The sequence below is a fragment of the Ipomoea triloba genome, chromosome 6 (genome assembly GCF_003576645.1).
Source record: "Ipomoea triloba cultivar NCNSP0323 chromosome 6, ASM357664v1".
NCBI lineage: Eukaryota > Viridiplantae > Streptophyta > Magnoliopsida > Solanales > Convolvulaceae > Ipomoea > Ipomoea triloba.
The window spans coordinates 23,618,272-23,638,336 of NC_044921.1; the positions used below are offsets into that span (position 1 = coordinate 23,618,272).

At 34.7% G+C, this 20,065-nt stretch overlaps 2 protein-coding genes across 3 annotated transcripts; one reads left to right on the plus strand and one right to left on the minus strand.

Moving 5' to 3' along the window:
* Positions 1-6,591: 6,591 nt before the first annotated feature.
* Positions 6,592-10,902, plus strand: LOC116021898 (probable LRR receptor-like serine/threonine-protein kinase At2g16250). The gene is made up of 4 exons (XM_031262417.1): positions 6,592-6,837; positions 7,135-9,059; positions 9,276-9,404; positions 9,817-10,902. Exons 1-4 carry the CDS (start codon positions 6,820-6,822, stop codon positions 10,457-10,459), a joined length of 2,715 nt encoding a protein of 904 aa, XP_031118277.1. The 5' UTR covers positions 6,592-6,819; the 3' UTR covers positions 10,460-10,902.
* A 273-nt stretch (positions 10,903-11,175) lies between these two features.
* Positions 11,176-19,053, minus strand: LOC116022689 (5'-nucleotidase domain-containing protein 4-like). Of its 2 annotated transcripts, none has more exons than XM_031263514.1 (18): positions 18,803-19,053; positions 18,345-18,693; positions 16,667-16,968; positions 16,324-16,401; positions 16,017-16,237; positions 15,413-15,505; positions 14,865-14,948; positions 14,258-14,374; positions 14,012-14,117; positions 13,866-13,928; positions 13,686-13,739; positions 13,444-13,501; positions 13,267-13,343; positions 12,941-13,011; positions 12,549-12,603; positions 11,751-11,810; positions 11,605-11,667; positions 11,176-11,525 (listed from the first exon to the last, which is right to left on the minus strand). In XM_031263514.1, the coding sequence occupies exons 2-18, from the start codon at positions 18,481-18,483 to the stop codon at positions 11,403-11,405; spliced, it is 1,764 nt and encodes a 587-aa protein (XP_031119374.1). In that variant the 5' UTR covers positions 18,484-18,693; positions 18,803-19,053; the 3' UTR covers positions 11,176-11,402. The 2 variants fall into 2 exon arrangements, with proteins under 2 accessions (XP_031119374.1, XP_031119375.1); XM_031263515.1 differs by lacking the exon at positions 18,803-19,053 and adding an exon at positions 17,480-17,564 and having other exon boundaries at positions 18,345-18,479.
* Positions 19,054-20,065: the final 1,012 nt, after the last annotated feature.

Sequence of the window (20,065 nt, forward strand, 5' to 3'; positions counted from 1 at the left end):
TAATTTAACATGACAAAACAATGTTGAATAGTTATTAGTAAGCCGATCTTCTAACGATATTTCACTTTTCCACGCAAATTCTGGTTCCTGAGTGGACCATTCAATAGAGTGATTATTTGGAGTTACTTAAATGAATCAAATAACATCAGGACATCTGTCTGTTAGCTTATTCTAAACTCGAACTAACACTGATATATTTAGAAGTTAGAATTATCTAAATCTGTCTTGAATATGAATAAATATTACTCGTACCTATCTTAATTTAAACTCATTTAAAATTACTCGTAGGAGTAGTACCCCACTGCACCCACCATATTATGATTCGAGAAGGTTAGGTATCCAATATTACACGATGAATTGCCATTTCTACTTGCAATGAATAACGTGTACGTACTAGAAAGGGAAGTTTTTTGTTGCAAGGGGGCCGGGGGAAAAGATGTCAAAGAAGTAGCTTTCCATCCCCAATTTGAGAGGAATAGTGGTTTATAGCTAGAACCAAAGAAAAAGAGATATTTGGGGTGGTGCAATAATGGAAGTGAATGATGAGAGTGTCCAAATTATTCCACAATCAAATGGTGGGAGCACACAAGACTCAGTCAAATGAGCAGACACCCACCATTTTTTTTAATAATAATAATAAGCAAAATCTCAATCACAATTCAATCGTGTATATTGAATAAACTATACTCGTATATGTTGAGCATATATAATATATAAACGTAAATATGCAGTACAACTATCAGTTTAGACTTTTAGTTGAAATAGAACACATGCTTTAATGTAGCATCAAAATCAATCCTATACCAAATTAAAGGTCATGAGTACGAATCTTCGAATCACCCGATAAAAAAAGACTATGATTCAAGTACTACTTTACCCCTCAGTCATCTCTTTCAAGCTTTGGTACCCACCAATTTTCTTTGTCATTCGTGTTGTACAACGTTCAAAGTATCCTAAGCAACACATGTATGTATACGTAATATTCTCACCAATAATTCTACTTTACGCGTTGGCCGCCATGCAATCTACTCATATCATTTTTTTTCCCTATATTTAAAAAAAAAAAACAAAAATATCAATCAATCAATCAAAAGAATTCATCCATAATTCCATAATAAAATAATAAATATTTCCAAGAATTTAATGTTTTTTAAAAGTTAAATCAAATTATTACCTTCTTTATGCCTCATGTATAAGATTTTTTCTTTCCATATTTATAAGGAAAACGGTGATTATTTGAACCTAAACAATGATTTTATTGCCAAAGATCTTGTGGTTTAGTGGCACCTGGTGTCTTGATTTACACTCTCACATGAATGATGGGAGCAAGTTCGAGCCTCAGTGGAAGACTCTACATTGTAATAGAGTCAATAGTTCTAAAAAAAAAACAATGATTTTACTTTGGTAAAGAATACATCAAGTTAAACAGATATTTCACCCATAACCACGTGCCATGTTTTAATTTTAGGTTCGCAAAATGATGTAATTAAATTAAAAGTGACTTGTTTACCTGTTAGTTTCCGTGAAGGTTATCATATTAAAAAATATTTTTATTTTAGTCTATTTTAATAATTTTAAATAATAAAATTAAAAAAAAATTACCTTTTTGTCTCTGGCAGCCTAGAGACGAAGAAGTCTCCCGGAGACGAAGAAGAGACCTCTTTGGTTCCGGGAGACGAAGAGCCAGGCTAGAAATGAAGAGGTCCCTTCATCTCCGGCATGGAGACAAAGAGGTCTCTTTGTCTCCATGCCGGAAAAGAAGACTGGTTCATCGTCTTCAGCAGCCTAGAGATGAAGCGGTAATCTTGTTTTTTTTTTTTTAATTATTAAAATAAAATTTAAAAAATTATTTTAAAATATATTAACTTCCACATTAGCAAATCAACAGGTAAACAAATCACTTTTGGTTCAATTGCATCATTTTGCGCCCCAATTATATATATATATATATTTTGAGTTCAAGGCCTAATTTCATTTTTGCATGTAGTTAGGTGGCTTATTTGACCATATTCTTAAAATCAATTATTTGGATTGATAACAATATCCAATCAACTATTTCTTTAAAATTATATTTTAAAAAATCAAAACTTTAAATAAGTGGTCCGAACCTAACTAGTGTCATGACTTATCCATATGTACATCGAATCAACCACACAATATGATGATATCTCAAATAATAGTAAAATAAAATATATTTTTTTTCTAATGATATAATTTCTTTCTGACTCAAATTTTAATTGAATTTATCCAGAATAGTAATTCTCCAAAGTAAAAAATTCTATTCTGGGACAAAAATGTTATAAATAAAATGTGTTGAAACTCAGTGTTTTGTAAGTTAAACGCGCTTAACCACATAGTTCTTTGATTATTTAGTTATCATATCCTACTTAAAATCAGTTGGTGATAAGTAGGTGGACATTAACCATTTAACCGGTCACATCTCTCCATGATAAGTCATGTCACGAATCGAGTAGAGACTGAACTCAGCTAATCCGATCCACGTCCAACAAAACGTGAAGTAGTACTCAAATAATATTCTCATAAAATGTGAAAATAGGAAAAGTCGACTGTGCAGTGTAAAGATAGGGGGATAAATAATTTGAGGTTTGTATGGTGTTGTGCTTTTCCTCAATCAATTATCAGTTTGCGGCAATTTGTCGTAACACATACGTGGACGTCTTCATCAATTGCTAAACGACATATCCTATGAAATACAACATTGACCACAACATTTGTAGTTGACTCCTATTCCCTTTTGTCAACTACATACAATGAGAATTAATTATATTTTACGTTGCGGAGTATAATTCACTTGCTTTAACTTCCGAACAATTACGATGTCAATTATTATTAACATCATCTCATTTGTTCTCATCCACATTGAAATAAGGTTCGAAGTTTACTCAATGAATATATATGATCATATAGTAATTGCATGACATCTTATTTAATTCTATATCTTAGTAATTAGTAAGTAGTGTATAGTACTACTACTACATATTATACTATTAATAAGAATCATATCATTATTCTTTCAAAAAAAAAAAAAAGAAAAAGAGAATCATATCATTATCTCTTTTTTCTAGTACACTCTAATCTAACTATAGTATAAAAATTAGTTCAACTGATATTTTCGTGTCATTTCTTTTAACTCGATAAATATGATATATAGAATAATAATCAATCATTTGACCGTTGAATAAGTATGCAACAATTATAATCTCTAAAATATCATAATATCGTCTAGAAATGACTGAATAGTCAAATAAATAAAACATGATTCTTGTACAGTAAGTCACTAATACATAAGATTTCCTATAGTATGATTTAGTGCACGGCTCAACTTCTCTTCCATAATCACTTAGCTTCTTGATAACATTATTATTTCTTCCAAAATTTGTAATAGAAAAAATAAATAGTAAAAAATACTCTTAATTCTTTACAAGATATTATATACTTTCTATTCTATAAAAAGAAATACCATTTTTATTTATTTCTGAAATCATTTTCAAAAATTTTTAAATCATTTTTGAGCTATATTAATTTATTAAATTTACAAAATATCATAAGCTTCCAAATTTGACTCAATGTGAAAATTGTTTATTAGTTTACTTGATTTGAACCGATCAACTAAAAACAACTTCATTCAAAACACAAATTTGAGTAGCGATTATGAGTTTTTCGTAAATAAAAAAAATCATAATATCAAAAAAAAGAAAAAATCGATTCAATTAATACCAACGGTTCTACCCACCATATAACGTTCCATACTGCTACTGTTGAATGGTGGTTACTACTATACGTCCCAAAAATAGTATGTTTAGCTTCAAGCTTTCAACGAACCTTCGGCGGCTCGCAATAACTATGCGTGACCAGGTCAAGGTGATCTGGTGGGGTATAATTGTAATTAATTACGATCATGACATCCTGTCGGGTTCAGTCCAAAAAAATAAAAATCTAATACTCTGTACAATAATTTAATTTGTACATCCTTTGTAGAGTCGGAAAAATAATTTTAAAAATACTAAAATCAAAATAATATGAACCATTCATTTCAACAAATAATTATACCAACATTTTTTTTTGTTTCGATTAGGACCTAATTTTATTGGCTTTTATTAAGTTTGTAAATCTAAATGTAGATGTCATTTTAGATCAGTGTCCACAATATAACATACCTAAAATAATTCGTTCAAATACATATCTAATAAATAGGATAGAAATCACATGATGTCTGAGATTGAAACAATAATAAAATTCTATAAATATTCTCTGCGTAGATAATCTCTTTGTAGCTCTCTAATAGTCTAATATATAAAATGTTCCACAAATAAAAGATACAATCGTGAATTTAACTTGTAATGCAAAATTGTATTATAACTATTTGAAAGTTATTTAATAGGTGTTTAGAATTAATTAAATTTGATTCTCAATTTCTCATATGAATGAATTAATTAATTGTCTAATAGGGTTAGCCCAAATGATAGATCACTTAACCTTAAGTTACTACCCACTACTAAAAGTAAAGTGGGGTTCGACTTATGCTAATAACCTCTTGGAGGTAGGACTCTCCAAGTTAGAGTTTGGATTCTTGGACTCCCTAAATTGATAAAAAGCGTGAATTCACAAAAAATTAATTTATTAAAATCTTATTTTTTAAGTAAATTAATCTTTTAAAGAATCATGAGTATTTAAACAAAAAGTTTAACTCTTAATTTTGAAAGACTATATTGGTTCAATCTTCTAGAATCAAAAAGGAAAAATTATATTTAAAGCTAAAAAAAAAAAGAGGAAAAATTATATACTTGCATTGAAAGGAGAATGACGCGTTGGCAGTTGGCACAAGAAGCAAACAGTGACAATTAAGTGAGAAATTAACAATAGGCATAACTTATAAGTCATTTAACATTATTTAATATTGATAGGGAATTGGAACACTTTGCTCCAATAATCGTATCGTTTCTAATATATCTTTATTTTTAAAATTAAAATTTATGTAATTAATTCTTTCAAATCATTCCACCCAACACATGTACCTTATAACCTAAACCACCTTGCTATAGACTATGGAAGTAAAATGGTAAGGCGGCACGTTGAGGGTACGAATTTCAACTCTTTAACTTAAAGTAAACTGTGAGTTAGGTTTTCTGTGCACATAGAAAGTCTATGGATTGATTGAAAGACTCTTTGTAAGACTCGAAATTTATCTTCTCTAGAGGCTCGCTCTATAGGCGAGGTCATGGTCTAATAAGTGTGATGTAAACTGAGAAACTTATAAGTCATTTTTCGAATTTCTAAACGCACCTTTAATGTTGAATTACTTCTTATTTCAATTATAGTCTTCTTTTTTAAATACTTCGATCACACTGAAAAAAAAAAAAAATGGTTGGTATGATGGGAAAAATCAACGATAAAACTTCCTAAAACGACATCTAATGACTAATGTAGGGCATAATTACTCCAAAGGGTTGGCCGACGTTATGTATGTTGTCTGCACGTTGATATATGGCAGCGCCCACTTGCTCCAATATACTAATTACTTCCTTTTCAAACAAGTTAGCATAGTTGAAAAAACAAACTTTGACTAAACAAATATTATTAAATTTTTTAAATGAAATAATAATAATAATAATAATAATAATAATAATAATAATAATAATAATAATAATTGACACCAAAGGAAATAGAAAAATCAACCTAAAAAGTCACGCGTAAAAGGAAATTTGATGTTAGAAGTGAAGAAATCATAATATTATATATAATATATATGACTGCACCAATAGTATGGTCATTAGAATGAATTCGGTCAGTCATTATTGTACAAATTAATTATTTTTAATTAAATATATAATAATAATAATAATAATAATAATAAAGTATGTTAATTTTATAATGAATATAGCTTAATATGTGATACAGCTCACTCGCAAGTAGCACTGGACTTGTCAATTGGTGTGTATAACAAGTCACTAACTTTTTGCATGGGTAGTTGGGTACTATATACCTTACTATCTTAGTAAGTATTAAAAAAAAAAAAAGAATTGATGTGTTGTTTTAGTCCTATCGAATGATTGAATATATACATATGATTGTTTCTTGACTAATAATTTTTTTTATACTCACTAATTATGATTGGTTGAAAATTTTAAAAAGTAATCATGTTAAAATGAATTTTTAGTACAAATATCAATTAAGCATGTTAGAATGGATTCTTACAACAGAGTTTGGTTTGTGGGAGGAATACGTAACGAATGAAATTTAAATTTTATAAAAAAAAATAGATAAAGAAAGATTACTAAACATCTTGTGCTCAGTTGACGCTTCTGTATTCTTTTTGAAACAAAGTCACAGAATCGAATGTTTGAACAGGATCACAGAAACAAATACTACCTTGTAACAGAAATAAAGAAGTGAAAAACTCATAACCATTGATTGTGAAAAATGTGCCGACATCAAACTTCTAACTTTCTAGTATGAAACATTTTAGTGAGAAAATAATACTCTATCCACCCGACTTGTAAGTTGTAACTTGTAAGCTAGTACTCCGTATTTCTTTTCTGGTTGAAGTACTATAAATAAGGTTGCTAAATATAGCAATTGGTTAACACTAGTCATCATTAGCTTTAAATTATTACTCCATTTGAAAAATAAGAAGAAGAGGAAGTCGCCGGCGCCGGAAAACCAGCCGGCGATTTGGAAAACGACAACCTAGTGACTCGTGGTGCATGCTATCCGATACCGAGTTCCGAGAACCAATCCCAGCTCAACCTGCCACGCAACATAACCAGCGAGTCAACTCGGGATTCAACGCACTCATTAATGGCGCTCCAAATGATGGTGAGAGACTTGAGAGAAGCTCAGTAGTAATTCGCACAGTTGTGGCCGTTGCGCAATACCTTTGCGCCATTAATGCTCCGCTCTAGCCTTTATTTTCCCCAGACATCCCCTACAGTTAGAAAGAACACGTAAACACAGTTGATATTTAACACTTATAGGTAGGCACATATATAGGGCATTTATAGAGGGAGGGAAAAAGGGGGGAAAAAAGTGGGTGTTTAACTGTTTTTTAGTTGCATTGCATTGAAATGAAGGTGAAGAAAGAGGTTTATCCGCTAACATAGAGCTTGGTATCAGAGATTCAGAGAAGGAGCCATGGAAGTTCATCAGTTCAGGATTGCTTTTTTGTTCTTCGTTTTATTCAACGCGGTGGTGGCTCAGCAAGGGCGACTGAGTTCGAACTCGGAGTGGAGAGCTTTGTTGGGCCTCCGGAGCTCACTTGGTATCAGAGCTAGGGATTGGCGAAGAAAAGTGGATCCTTGCTCGAAATGGACCGGAGTGAAGTGCCGGGAAGGGCGTGTTATCGGAATAAATTTATCCGGATTGACGCGAACGCGCCAGGGACGGATTAATCCACGGTTTGATGTTGATTCTTTAGCCAATTTTACAACTTTGGAGGTTTTTAATTCATCCGGGTTTTCTCTTCCAGGGTCAATCCCGGACTGGTTTGGTCAGAGGTTAAGCGCCCTCCAAGTGCTCGACCTTAGTTCCAGCTCAATTCTTGGCTTGCTTCCATCTTCGCTTGGAAGTTTGAGTAGGCTTTCTCATCTATCTTTATCAAATAATTCAATTGCTGGGACTATTCCTCCTGCACTTGGGAAATTATTGTTTTTAGAGTCTCTTGATCTTTCAAGGAATGAATTGGCAGGTTCAATTCCAAATGCTTTTTCAGCTCTTCAAAATCTTACTAGTCTCAACTTGTCTTCAAATTATTTGTCTGGTTCAATTCCTATTGAGTTTGGTTCACTTCATAGCCTCAGGTCCCTTGATTTATCCAGTAATAGTGTCAGTGGTTCTATTCCTGATCAGCTGGCTAATCTTTCTCAGTTGGTGGAGCTTGATCTTGGGCAGAATTACCTGTCAGGTTCATTGCCTGAGGTTCTGGGTAGATTGAGAAGTTTAGAGAAACTGTTGGTTGGGAATAATCAGCTAGAGGGTGCCATTCCTGTTAGCTTGTTTTCAAATCTTACTAGGTTGAAGGATGTAGTTCTAAGAGGGAACAATTTGGGTGGTGAACTTCCTGACAATTTCTTGACCATGTCCCACTTGAGGTTTCTTGATATTTCTGGGAATAACTTCACTGGTGGTTTTCCAAACTTGATGTCTTTTAATGCCACAGGGGCTTCATTCAACTTCTCAAACAATAAGTTCTATGGGAATTTGACGTCTGAAATTGGGAATTTTCGTTCAATTGATCTGTCGAGCAACTATTTCCAGGGATTTGTTCCAAGTAATGTTGGTAGCAGTGTAAATATTACCAATAATTGCTTGCAGAAGAAAACAGGTCAGAGAAATCCCGAAGACTGCAGAATGTTTTACGCTAATCAGAATGGGCCAGTGCGAATTCCATTGCAAGAAACTCACAGTCGCAAAAATAGATTGGTCTACATATTGGTTGGAGTTATTGGTGGATTCATTGTGCTATTGTTATTGGCAATAATAGCATTATACTGGAAAAAGCGCTCTAGCAGAACTCCAATCCAAAGTGAGTCTGCAAATGTGCGGCCTGTCCAAGAAGCAGCCAATACTGCACCACCCGATAAGGCTTCTGTTGATTTATCTGCTCTAGGAGAACTATTTATGTATGAGAAGGTACTTGAAGCCACAAATCATTTCAGTGATACAAACTTTATGACACATGGACACTCGGGAGACATCTACAGGGGAATGTTGGAGAATGGATGCCCCGTGGCAATTAAAAAACTAAATTTGCAATCCCTCGAGAATAAATCATACATATTAGAGCTGGAGTTTTACAGGGATTTCAATCACCCTAGGTTGATCCCACTTTTAGGGCATTGCCTGGACCAGGAGAGTGACAAGTGCTTGATTTACAAGTACATGCCAAATGGAGATTTGTCCAATTTATTGTACAGGGTATCAAATTCCGAAGGTGAAGATGTACAATCCTTGGACTGGATAACAAGATTGAAAATTGCTATTGGGACTGCAGAAGCTTTGTCATACTTACACCATGAATGCTATCCTCCCCTTGTTCACAGGTATCATAATATTTCTTAAGCACTACTATCACTATAACGTTTTCTATACTGAAAAGTTTAGGCCTTGAATATTAAATAAATGGAAGAAATCTGTTGTGCCTACTCCATGTTATTTTGAACCTTTTTTTTTTTTTTTCTCATTAATGTTTTCTCACTCTCTGATTGCTAGACACTAAACTAGTTCAGTTAATCATTTTCTTCATCTTGGCTTCGTAGGGATATTCAATCTAGCAGTATCCTTCTTGATGATAAATACGAGGTCAGGCTGGGAAGTCTGAGCAAAGTTTGTGTTCAGGGCAGCGATAATCGTGAGAATATGATCTCAAAATTTCTGCGAATACCACAGTAAGTAGTTCAATGAAAAGATAGCATATTTCTACATTCAATCCAATCTTCTGATTTGTGATTCTGTACTTAGATCACATTGCTCCTCAAATTCCATTCAAAAGTCTTAATCTTATATGATTACGATTTTTGGTGGTAAAGGGGATAGTCATTCTGTGTAATTTGTAATTCTTCTAAAAAAATAACCCTGCAACCTGGTGGATTATAACAGATGGAATGCTAAAAATGTGTCAATACTCGAACTAATTAGAAGTGAAAAGAAATTAGATAAACGATTTTAAAATCATATGCTTCTCTAGAGCTTGGAATGAAATGTTGTTAACTGATGAATATTAGGCTTCTTTACTTGACATTTGGTTTAATATGCATTTGCCCGGAGTTGTGAGGTCTCTCTGATTTTGACAATGTGCAGGAGCTCTGGAAAGGGCACGCATAGTATGAGGAAGCCACCATCCTCAAATTGTGCTTACGATGTCTACTGTTTTGGAAAGGTCTTACTTGAGCTTGTAACTGGCAAGGTTGGCATAAGCAAGCCAGACGATAACTCTACAAAGGAGTGGTTGGATAGAACTCTTCCTTTCATAAGTATAAGCGAAAGGGAAAAGGTTGCCGGGATTGTGGATCAGTCGATGATTGTTGATGAGGACTTGCTGGAAGAAGTATGGGCAGTGGCTGTGGTGGCGAAGTCATGCCTTAATCCCAGGCCTTCCAGGCGCCCCATAATGAGGCACGTCTTAAAAGCACTGGAAAGCCCTTTCAAGGTTGTGAGGCAAGATTTTAGCTCAGGAAAGCTGAGAACGGCTTCATCCAGGAGATCATGGACATCAGCTTTCTTTGGTAGCTGGCGCCACAGCTCATCTGATAGTACAAATGCGAGCCAAGGGAGCAAAGAAGGTACGAGTGGTGTTAAACAGACTTCTAGACTAGGATCTCATAGTAGTGGGAATGAGCATTCATCTTCTCGGAATAAATCCTCCAGCGAGATTTTCCCTGAGCCAGTGGAATCACATGATTTAGAAAGACAAGATACCAGCCAGCTAAGCCGAGAACTCTGAGTTCATTTTATGCTTTATTGAGTGCCTTGATCAACTGCGTTTCTGCAGATCCAAGAGTGTCCTCTCTTTCTCCAACAATGGCTTCTCTTGTGTTGGGCGTATGAAGAAAATTGGTTTAAACCAGAGAATGTGAACAAGAAAGGCTTCAGGATTTTATTTGCATAAAGAGCTTGTTTAAAGTATAAACAAGCCACAAGATTTATAATGCCTTGACTGCAATAAGGTCCATCACAAAATGTGAATGTAAATGCCTAGGGTATAGTATTGAATTTGTGTAACAGTATTGCTTTAGGCACCAGAATGCAATTCGTTATCAGTCCTTGGTTGAAGAATAATATGAAACCTTTCAAGGTACAAATAGAAAATTTTTGAGTGTGATTATATGTACTATTGATAGTTGATGCCAGTATTGAATTGAAATGCATTTTGCTTATTACGGAGTATATGATAACCGTAAAACTCATCCCTACTTATTCTTGTTAATTGACGTTACAAATTTCGTCTTTCTTTTCTTATTAATATAGCTTGGGACGGCAAGTGAACACAACCAACAAGTAGTGCAGTTTTCCCTTTAATTTAACTTAATGTCAGTATATAAAATTTATATTTTTGAAAACTACATCAATAATACTATAGATACAAAAACCTTCTCTTTTTGTTTTTGAAACTCATACGAAAACCAAATTTAAAATTGTTAAAAAAATATGTTGAAGAGATTAAACAAAGAAAGAAGAATTAGTATAACAGGTAAGATGGGACGAGGAAGACAATGATTCAAGTTCACAAGTAAAACATAAGGAATTCCTTTACATTGCTGACACAGGACACGAGGTCAAATTTACAACTGACTCTGAACAAATTGGTATGTAAGTTAAGGAAAATGATACCAAATATTAGCAAAACGGTAGATCAGTGCTGTCTTGATTGGGGCAACCCTTGCATCTTACACAGAGAGGATATCAAACTCATGGGGCATAAAATCTTCACTTGGTCTATAGTATTTGTCCGGAGAATAAAGGCTCAAATTTGAAACCTGGCTGGTGTACAGACATGCGAACCTTTCAACCTGAGGAAAAAACAGATTTGCTTAACCAATGATCACAGCATAGCTATGAATATCAAATCATCTGTCTTACAATTCTGACCTGATGTGCAAAGCGAGAATTCTGATAGCCAGTCTTCATTAGTTGTCCCCATACTTCATGGAACTGAAAATATTCATACAAGAATTGTGGTAGAATACATTTATACATCTTTCAATAAGAGGATCTATATAGGAATTCCCAATTACCTTCTGATGACATTCTCGTTGTGCCTCCTGATGCTTAAGCCTGACCTGCTCTCTCTTAGACTACACAACAGAACAGTTCAAATGAGACAGAGTGACCATTGACCAAGCACATTCGGCTAAATCAACTACTCCATTTGTTTCACTTCGTACTCTGGAATGTCCCTCAAACAGTCTCCTATGAAAGGTTTTTCTATTATTTCTATTTAGGCACGAAAGAGTGGTACCCCCAATCCTAATGAGCATGACACCAAAAACATATTGGGATTACCAATAGAGATCCACTCAGAAATTACAAATAATTTGGATTTATCAGGCTTTAAAAGCAGTGACTCATGAAACCCTTGAGCACTAGGGGATCTCATTGAGGAGGGTTGCTCGCCAATGAACATGGCTAGCATTGAGGGTGATTTGAACCCATGTCCTAGGAATCATAAAAACCTGCATCCTTGCTACCAGTTAAATTAACCTTTGTAATTTAACCCGTTTAATTAAATCCATTAGCATTTCTACTTTTCATATTATTAATATCATTCATGCCCACCATCATATATAGGTGCTGGCCTGCCGACCATTGGCAACCAACCGCTGTGAGTGGTCTTCAATCACATATTTGTGGCAAAAAAAAAAAAATAGTGAGTGTTGTTAAGTGGTTTCCGGTTTATAAATGGATGAAGAGGGTTTACCCATCAAACCCCCCCAAGAAGCAAGTGGGTGATAAATAGGCATCAATTTATCAGGAGATGGGTTTGGGTTTACATTAGTACGGTAGTACCTATTAGTAAACACAAGTATACCAACCTGTAGTTCACAAAGCTCAGTAGATGTCCTTCCTGCATCACTTCCACCTTGAGACCTGAACACATAATCCCAAAGGTCAAAACAAAAATCATGAGTTAGACAAAGCAGGAATTGAAAGGGGGTAAGAACAATATCCCTTCAAAAACTATAGGTGTGAGAGTGAAACTAGAAAAAGGTGTTTTACATAAAATTGATTATGACACTTTTGGCATACCAAGATCACAGATTTGTCTTAGATTAGAGAACCTAGATCTCAGAAGGTTTAAAAATCATGTAGCATGGAGTGCCAACAAAACAGGAATAGTAATCTTCTCAAATGGATAATGCCAAACATGTAATCATGGGAATGGTGTACTTATGCCAATTTTGTAGGGCAAGAAAAAGGAAATTACTTGAGAGACCACTTTAGATGATGTAATTCATCTTCTATGTGATCGCGCTGACTCCTCAGAGACTGAAGTTCCTGCATGGGACCACAAATTATTTGGAGTTGCAGATTGGTAAATGTGTATTGAGGGTAGGACTAGGAAATAAAGGAATTTAAGCAGTTATCCTGAACGTATCATGCTGCTATAAAAAGTTAGTTTATAATAATATTTAAGTAACCCAATTTATAGACATCAAATTTTATGGCATCCACCAACAAGACAAATGGTGATGCATGACCATTAATAAAAGAGTTATTTCCCTCTAGTATTTGATTCATTTACTTGCATACCTTCCGTGACTCCCTATGTTTCAAAAGAAGTTCAACCTCCTTTTCAAGCTCTGGAACAACAAGCATCGTTCTCCAACCTACCCAAACAAAAAATTGTCAAACTAGTAGACACAATGAGGATGACATTGATGGATGGTAATTGAGAGATAAAACAATTAGTCACAATGGAATGCATACCTAAAACTTTTTTACTGCGCAAAATATCTCCATAAATGTGATCTCCAACATAAAGAACCTACAAGTAGACAGAAAACTCAACATAATAAAAATTCAAGTATATAGATCTCTACAATCTTTTTGCAGTCATATAATGGTTATTGAGAATTTAAAAAACAATAGCAATATATTTATAGTCAGGTTAAATTTTCCACAAAGTTCTGAGAGGGTAAATTATCTTGAACAGATGGATTGGAAGATACCTGTGAACTAGATTCAATGCTGAGCAATCTATGCAAATGGCCAACATTCCCTCCCTGAAAAGTGTACAGAAAGATCACAATCATACTCAGAAAATACAGAAACAATCATACTTATAGAATGATCACATATTTTTAAATCATGGGAATGCACAAAACCACAGTACGTAACGGCACTTATACCTGGAAAACTCTGCATCCTTCCTGGAAGCTCTTTATAGGCAATCTTACGGTAGTGCCCCCTACCTAATTGGTAAATTTGAAACAAAATTAAAAACTTGAAGAAAAATACACACTTCATGCAGCAAAATAATCAAAATTACACTGACCTCAGGCATAGGTGAGCCATTATCAGTATTTATCAGCATTCCAGTCTGAGGTTCTACCTCAAAAAGATTAGCACGAATTTCATCATGGAAAAAACCTGGTTTTGCACTGTAGAGAAAATTTATTTTTGAGAACTTCATTAAGCAAATTAACCCAAGACAGGAAAAGTAACAAGGCAGCAGCTATGCTTTCGCATAGAAGAAGCACAAACAATAGATGTTTTCTATGTAGTAAGGAAAGATGATGACCTGCCAGTGATGACAACATCAAAGTATTGAAGCCATTCAAAGTTGAGAGTAGAACAACCATCTGATGCCTTGGGCCCACAGAGAAATTTCATTACAACATTTGTGTAGTCCCACAGACTGCATAGATATAATTAGGTATATAAGCATAAATGTAACAATCATGCAAACTTTCAAATTTGCTATAAAAAAAAGCACTGCCCAAAAAGGTAGTTTTTGGTAACAATTACACGTCAACGAAGAGAAACCATTTTAAATAACAAGAGAGCTTTTGGTTTTTCCTATTTCAGGGGGCTAGGGAGAAGGCCTGCTTTTACCAAGCAACTTCGAAATTTTCAAACATCAAGTCTTATCATGAAATACATCAACAATTAGAGTCCAATACAGGATCAACTATGTTCTTTAAATGTGTAGGACCGTTAATGGGACATACAAACATTGAAAGCATGGACTTACTAAATTGAAAGGACTGTTAAACAATATGCAAAGGAATTTTAAGGAGTGCAAGAGTTTTTCACTTTTTCTCACTATCAAAGCAAATCTTCAGACAGCACCAATTATTAATGTTCATAAATATTCATTTCAATGTTTATAGAAAAGAAGCATTTACCTGTTGGTAACCAAAAAAGTAGCACGGCCAGATTCTCTCAGCATTTTGAGCATGGGAACAATTGAGATATCCTCTGTGATATATCTGGTGTTCAATAGGTCAATGCGTTAGGAGCATATAGAAGTTAAAAATCTGGCACTGAATTAATGAATTAGTTTGTTCTAGTATGATGAATAAATTCAACCAAGGTTAATAATATACATCACATATACATGATTCCTTCTCAATGAACCATAAGCATCCTGTTCACTTTAAATCTATTCAATTATGTCTTTAAGCCACTCCATTCACCTAGCACCTCATTGTTTGATTTTATAACTACAAGTCACCCATCTTGAACAACAATATGGATTGCATATGTTCTGTTAATTTTCCAAGGCTTCTTGATTCCATTAATGGGTTGCCTTTCCAAAGGTGCTCAAGCCATGTTTGTTTCCATGACATTACTGATGTGCCATATTTATTCCTCAAGGGTGTTACATTTCAGGTACTACTATTTGCATAAAGTTACATCTTTGCAGTAACTGTAACTGCTCAAATTTATTTACCTCTTAGGATCCTGGGCAACAACCTGCTTCAAGGTCCCATCACGGTGACACAAATCTACTGCTGCTCGAACATCCTTGTACATACGAGAATAGCTGAAAGCATCAATTAGAAAGTAAGAAGACAGGAGAAGTAGGGGTGTGGAGTAAGGGTTAGTATAGACTAACATAATTCAAGCCATAAAGGTATGCAGTATGCCTGTATTTGCAGCTACTAGTTACTCCGTATAATAAAATTAAGCAAACAAAAGAATTATATAAAGGGATATATAGGTTGTGGGAAAAGATTATCAAGGTACTTAAACCCTGCTTACAGGAGCTCCCCAAATTATTCTTCAATAGATGCTCAAGGATTAGTAACTGTTAGATACAACTGTATAAAATGTGTTCTCTCTTTCTACTGTTTGAGCATGCTTCTGCTTTAGGTTAGTAGTAGATAAGCTCCACAAATAAGTTGAGAAAAACAGGCATGTTAGTAGAATCCCTAGGACAAGCATGTCTGCAACTTAATAGGACATATGTTCCATACAATGAGAAAGAGAATAAATGCAAAATAATTTGCTAACACATTTTATAGTAATACCAATAATTTTGGGTACTATCTTACTCTGCCTCTTCAGGGATTTTTCCAGGATTTTTGTCCCTGAAGTCCACTAGTTGAGCAAACAAGTATGCTTCGGCCAGGGAGAAAAGAGTATCAATAAGGGCATAGTCAGGTTCATCAAATGAATCTCGTATCAAAGTATTTCCATAAGTTGCAACTTTGTCCTCTTTTGACATTTCCTTAAATCCATGATAAGCAACTTTGACATATTTGTGTCTGTCCATCTGTAAGGAGAAGGAATATAGGAACATAAATTCAAATTAAAATTATTAAAGCTCAGAAACCTAATCATTCATAACAAAGCACAAACCTTCAATATGTTTCCTCTCTTCTTGTCAAGAACTAATCCTCTGACCATGTAGCTCGGGTCAAAGGACCATTGCAACAGCTTTAAAAAAAAAAAAAGGTAATTAAAGATGGCAGTAAATACCAGTAAACTAAAGCACTCAAAAAATTGTAACAGCTCTGTGTGTGTGTGTTATCAACAAATCAAATAGGGGTGAGGGAAGGGGCTAAAAATATCACCACAGGGATAGACATATGCTTCAAGAAATCAATGCTACAGAGTACAAATATCTGTCTTGGAATGTCATGGTAAGACTACACTTACTGACACAATTAGTCAATTATAAACAACAATATCATACACTGACCTCTTGAGGATAACCCAAATCATTAACCAGTTTTTTTATGGTGCCTTCATATGCAAGAGATTCAAATGTCTCAGGTTTGTACTGTGCCAATGTGTAATCCATGTCAAACCCAACAGCAACTATACTTTTCATGTTCAAAGATCTATTGCAGAATATCTGTTTTCCTATGTCAATTTTGCACCCTCCTGGAGATGCCCATGTGCTTAGCTGACCAGCATCAGAAGCACTTTCTCTCTCAATCTGTATTTTATTGCCGTCCATGCCCATACCACCCATTGCACTTGTATGCAGCTTACTACTGCCTGAGTATATATACAAGTTTCACAATTTGAAGATTTTTTAGGACAATAATTCCAGAAAACAAAGTGAACTCGGAACATGAAGGTGATTGCAATGAAATTCACTAATTACTAGAAGCATAACACCATACAATTTACCCCAAAAAAAGTTGCAGAAGACATACATTTTACATAAAATGGTGACAGTGACTTTAGTTTCCACCAGTATTTAAACACACATTTACCATCAAAGAAATGTGGCTATAAAAGACTAACATTCTAATCTATGTGTAAGTCCAGAGTTGCTAAATATCCACATCCCCTTTTGAATCCACTTTACTGAATAAATTTGTGCTACAGGCTACAGTCCCCTACAACTATAACACCCTTTACTTTCTATAGATAATGGAAAAGACTTCACTATACTAAATACTTTGATAATGCAGAAGCATATCAATAAACCCAAAGGATAAGAAGACAAATGGCGAAGTTCACATCAAGTGACTCTTTCCTATAGCAAATCTTACTAGCTTACCTTTGGGACCAATTGCAAAACCAACAAGCACCAGGTTATGTTCCAACTTGTAAGCCTATACTCCAAGATGTGCACCAAGGAACACCTATATTTTACCAAAGTTAATTTCACTCATAAAATTATAATTCCTCACTCAACAGAATTGTTGTACCTCCAGAAAGACAGCCTTGTATAATTCTTCACACTAATTAACAGTGAATTCCAATAAACCTACTAGCCAATTATAGCACACAAAATTCAATGTGTGTGCATGTGCATAAGAGAGAGCGAGAGAGAGAGAGATGATCATCAATAGTACTTTAAAAGATATTTCAACACTGAAATCCACTTTAGAAAAATCTCAGATAATTCCTTTCAACATTAAGAAAGAAGGCTTGCAAGAATTTGAAAAGAAAGACAAGTTAGATAAGAAACACGGAGTGCCTAGTCAAAACAAATTTCAAATATAAATCCAGTAGCTCAGTAATGCTTGAATGGCTAAAAAGACCAAGCACATCTGCCTATGTTCACAAGATGCTACACTAATCCCTTCACTTCACCCACAAGAACTTGAATCACCCACCAATAGACTAAATATTGACTTCAAGAAGGCCTAGCCACAAATTATGAAATTAACAATGAAAGTGATAGGCCAAAATCCAAAAAAAATAAGAAGCGGCTTAAAAGAGAATGAGCAACAATCCACCATATGTCTCCAACTCAACCTAGAAGAGTCTTGTCACAAAACAAATCCAAGTTAACTCACTGACAAGTGGCAAGAATCATGCGTTTCAAAGAGCAAAGCAAAGCAACACAAATTCCAAAATAAACTGTAACAGAAGACAGCAACAGAAGCATATTCCTCAAACCAGGCAAAATCACGCACCTAGAGAACGAATGGAGTTGCCTCTGCTAGCGAACTGGTGGGAGTGAAAGCGGAGGTTCCGAGAAAGAGAAGATATAAAGTCGGGAGGAGGATAGAACACGGAGAGGCAAAACGTAACTGAACGCTTCGGAATTCGCATCGTTCCTTAAATACTGGCCATCTCTCAAAAATTCGATAGAAATATGACAGAGGAGAGAGGAATCCGATACCGCTCGAATTGGAATCTGATTGGATATTTCTGGCTGCTGACGGTGATGAACCGATGATGCAATCCAAAGCGATCACTGCAGCAACTTGGCTCTTATGCGTGCTGCGCCTTCAACAGGTGTTGAGCTTTCGTGGAATCTCTCTGCATGAATCATCAAACGTGTTTACGTTACCAGAAATAGAAGCTTTATCGGATTATCCGGGAATAGTGCGCGAGAAATGCCAAATGCAGCTGAATTGTCCGAACTTACAAGGAACCGAATTCTGTTGTGGGGTAATACACGTGACTTGTATAGGTCTTGATTGAGTGATGGTGAAGATCCACGGCGGCGGTGAAAATGGTAGATTCGGCGGCGATGCGGTGGTAATGCTGTGATTTTTGTTTTGATTCTTTTAATTTTGAGGATTTTATGGCCGGGTTGTTTAACGGAGAAAATTCCAGGTCGGAAAAGAGAAGACTGGCGGAGGAGAGGCGCATTTTAGCGGGGGCGGGATAGACGTGGACTGCTGCATTTTTCACCGCCAAGACAATTTTTGAGGCAACCGGATTTTCGGGCACCCAAAACTTACCGCAGTTGAACTTTCTTGTAAATTTTACCTTTGCAACTAACTACCTTTCTCTGCCCAAAAGTGGATAAAACAAACTCTATCCCTTGTAACGTACAACTCTACAAGTCAACAAATTGAATACGGATTATTCAAACAAAAAATCTTTTTTTTTTAATAAAAAGGAGTTAATTCATTTAATCATAAGCAACGATTACAAATAAGATTGATGGAACAGTATATCATTACTTACGGACTTACGGTCAAACATAAAAACAATTTTCCTAGTAATGTGTCAATACCTTGTGGTCTAGTGGTACCGGTTGCACTCCCATATGGAAGGGGTGGATTCGAGCCTCAATAGAGACGATATTGACTCTTTATGTTTCAGTAGAGAAAGTAATTATGAACAAATACTGCATTGTAACAGAGGCAATGATTGTTTTACAAATTTATATGTTTTCCATCTGTCGTTCATTGACAATATATCCATCGAGCTAAGCTGCATTTGCTAATCTTTTATGCTCAACTTGTGATGCTATGTATATAGGTTGGCTAATTAATTTACCAAAGTTTATGTCAAATTTTATATTCTATTTTTTTAATACACTCTAATATATTAATAGTATATGTTTTACAATTATGTCAACTCTAATTGCGATGAGGTTCGAATTTAATAATATTCGTTAAAGGCAAACAAATATTTTACTCAAATAATGTCAAATCGCACTTTGACCTTGTTCTTTATTATTATTGTTATTATTATTAGGTAACGAGAGAAACTCATTATCATTACTCAAAAGATGACATTAAGTAAATACACATGTATAATTGTTAACAATCACATTATAAATATCTTATGCCACATGCTTCATTGAAAGAGTGTTTAATGTTTACAATAATCAAAATTAAAACTCTTTTTTTTAATTCTTTAATACGAAAATTATGTTTTACCTATCCGATTCATC

Bases quoted from the DNA above. Each gene is read 5' to 3' on its own strand.
- LOC116021898 (XM_031262417.1), top strand. The intron at 9,060-9,275 runs GTATCATAATAT...TTGGCTTCGTAG, and splicing joins TATCCTCCCCTTGTTCACAG to GGATATTCAATCTAGCAGTA. The intron at 9,405-9,816 runs GTAAGTAGTTCA...GACAATGTGCAG, and splicing joins AAATTTCTGCGAATACCACA to GAGCTCTGGAAAGGGCACGC.
- LOC116022689 (XM_031263514.1), bottom strand. From the start codon at position 18,483: ATGCGAATTCCGAAGCGTTCAGTTACGTTTTGCCTCTCCGTGTTCTAT. The intron at 16,402-16,666 runs GTCAGTGTATGA...TTTTTTTTAAAG, and splicing joins ATTTGGGTTATCCTCAAGAG to CTGTTGCAATGGTCCTTTGA. The intron at 13,012-13,266 runs GTATGCAAGTAA...GGTCCCATGCAG, and splicing joins AACATAGGGAGTCACGGAAG to GAACTTCAGTCTCTGAGGAG.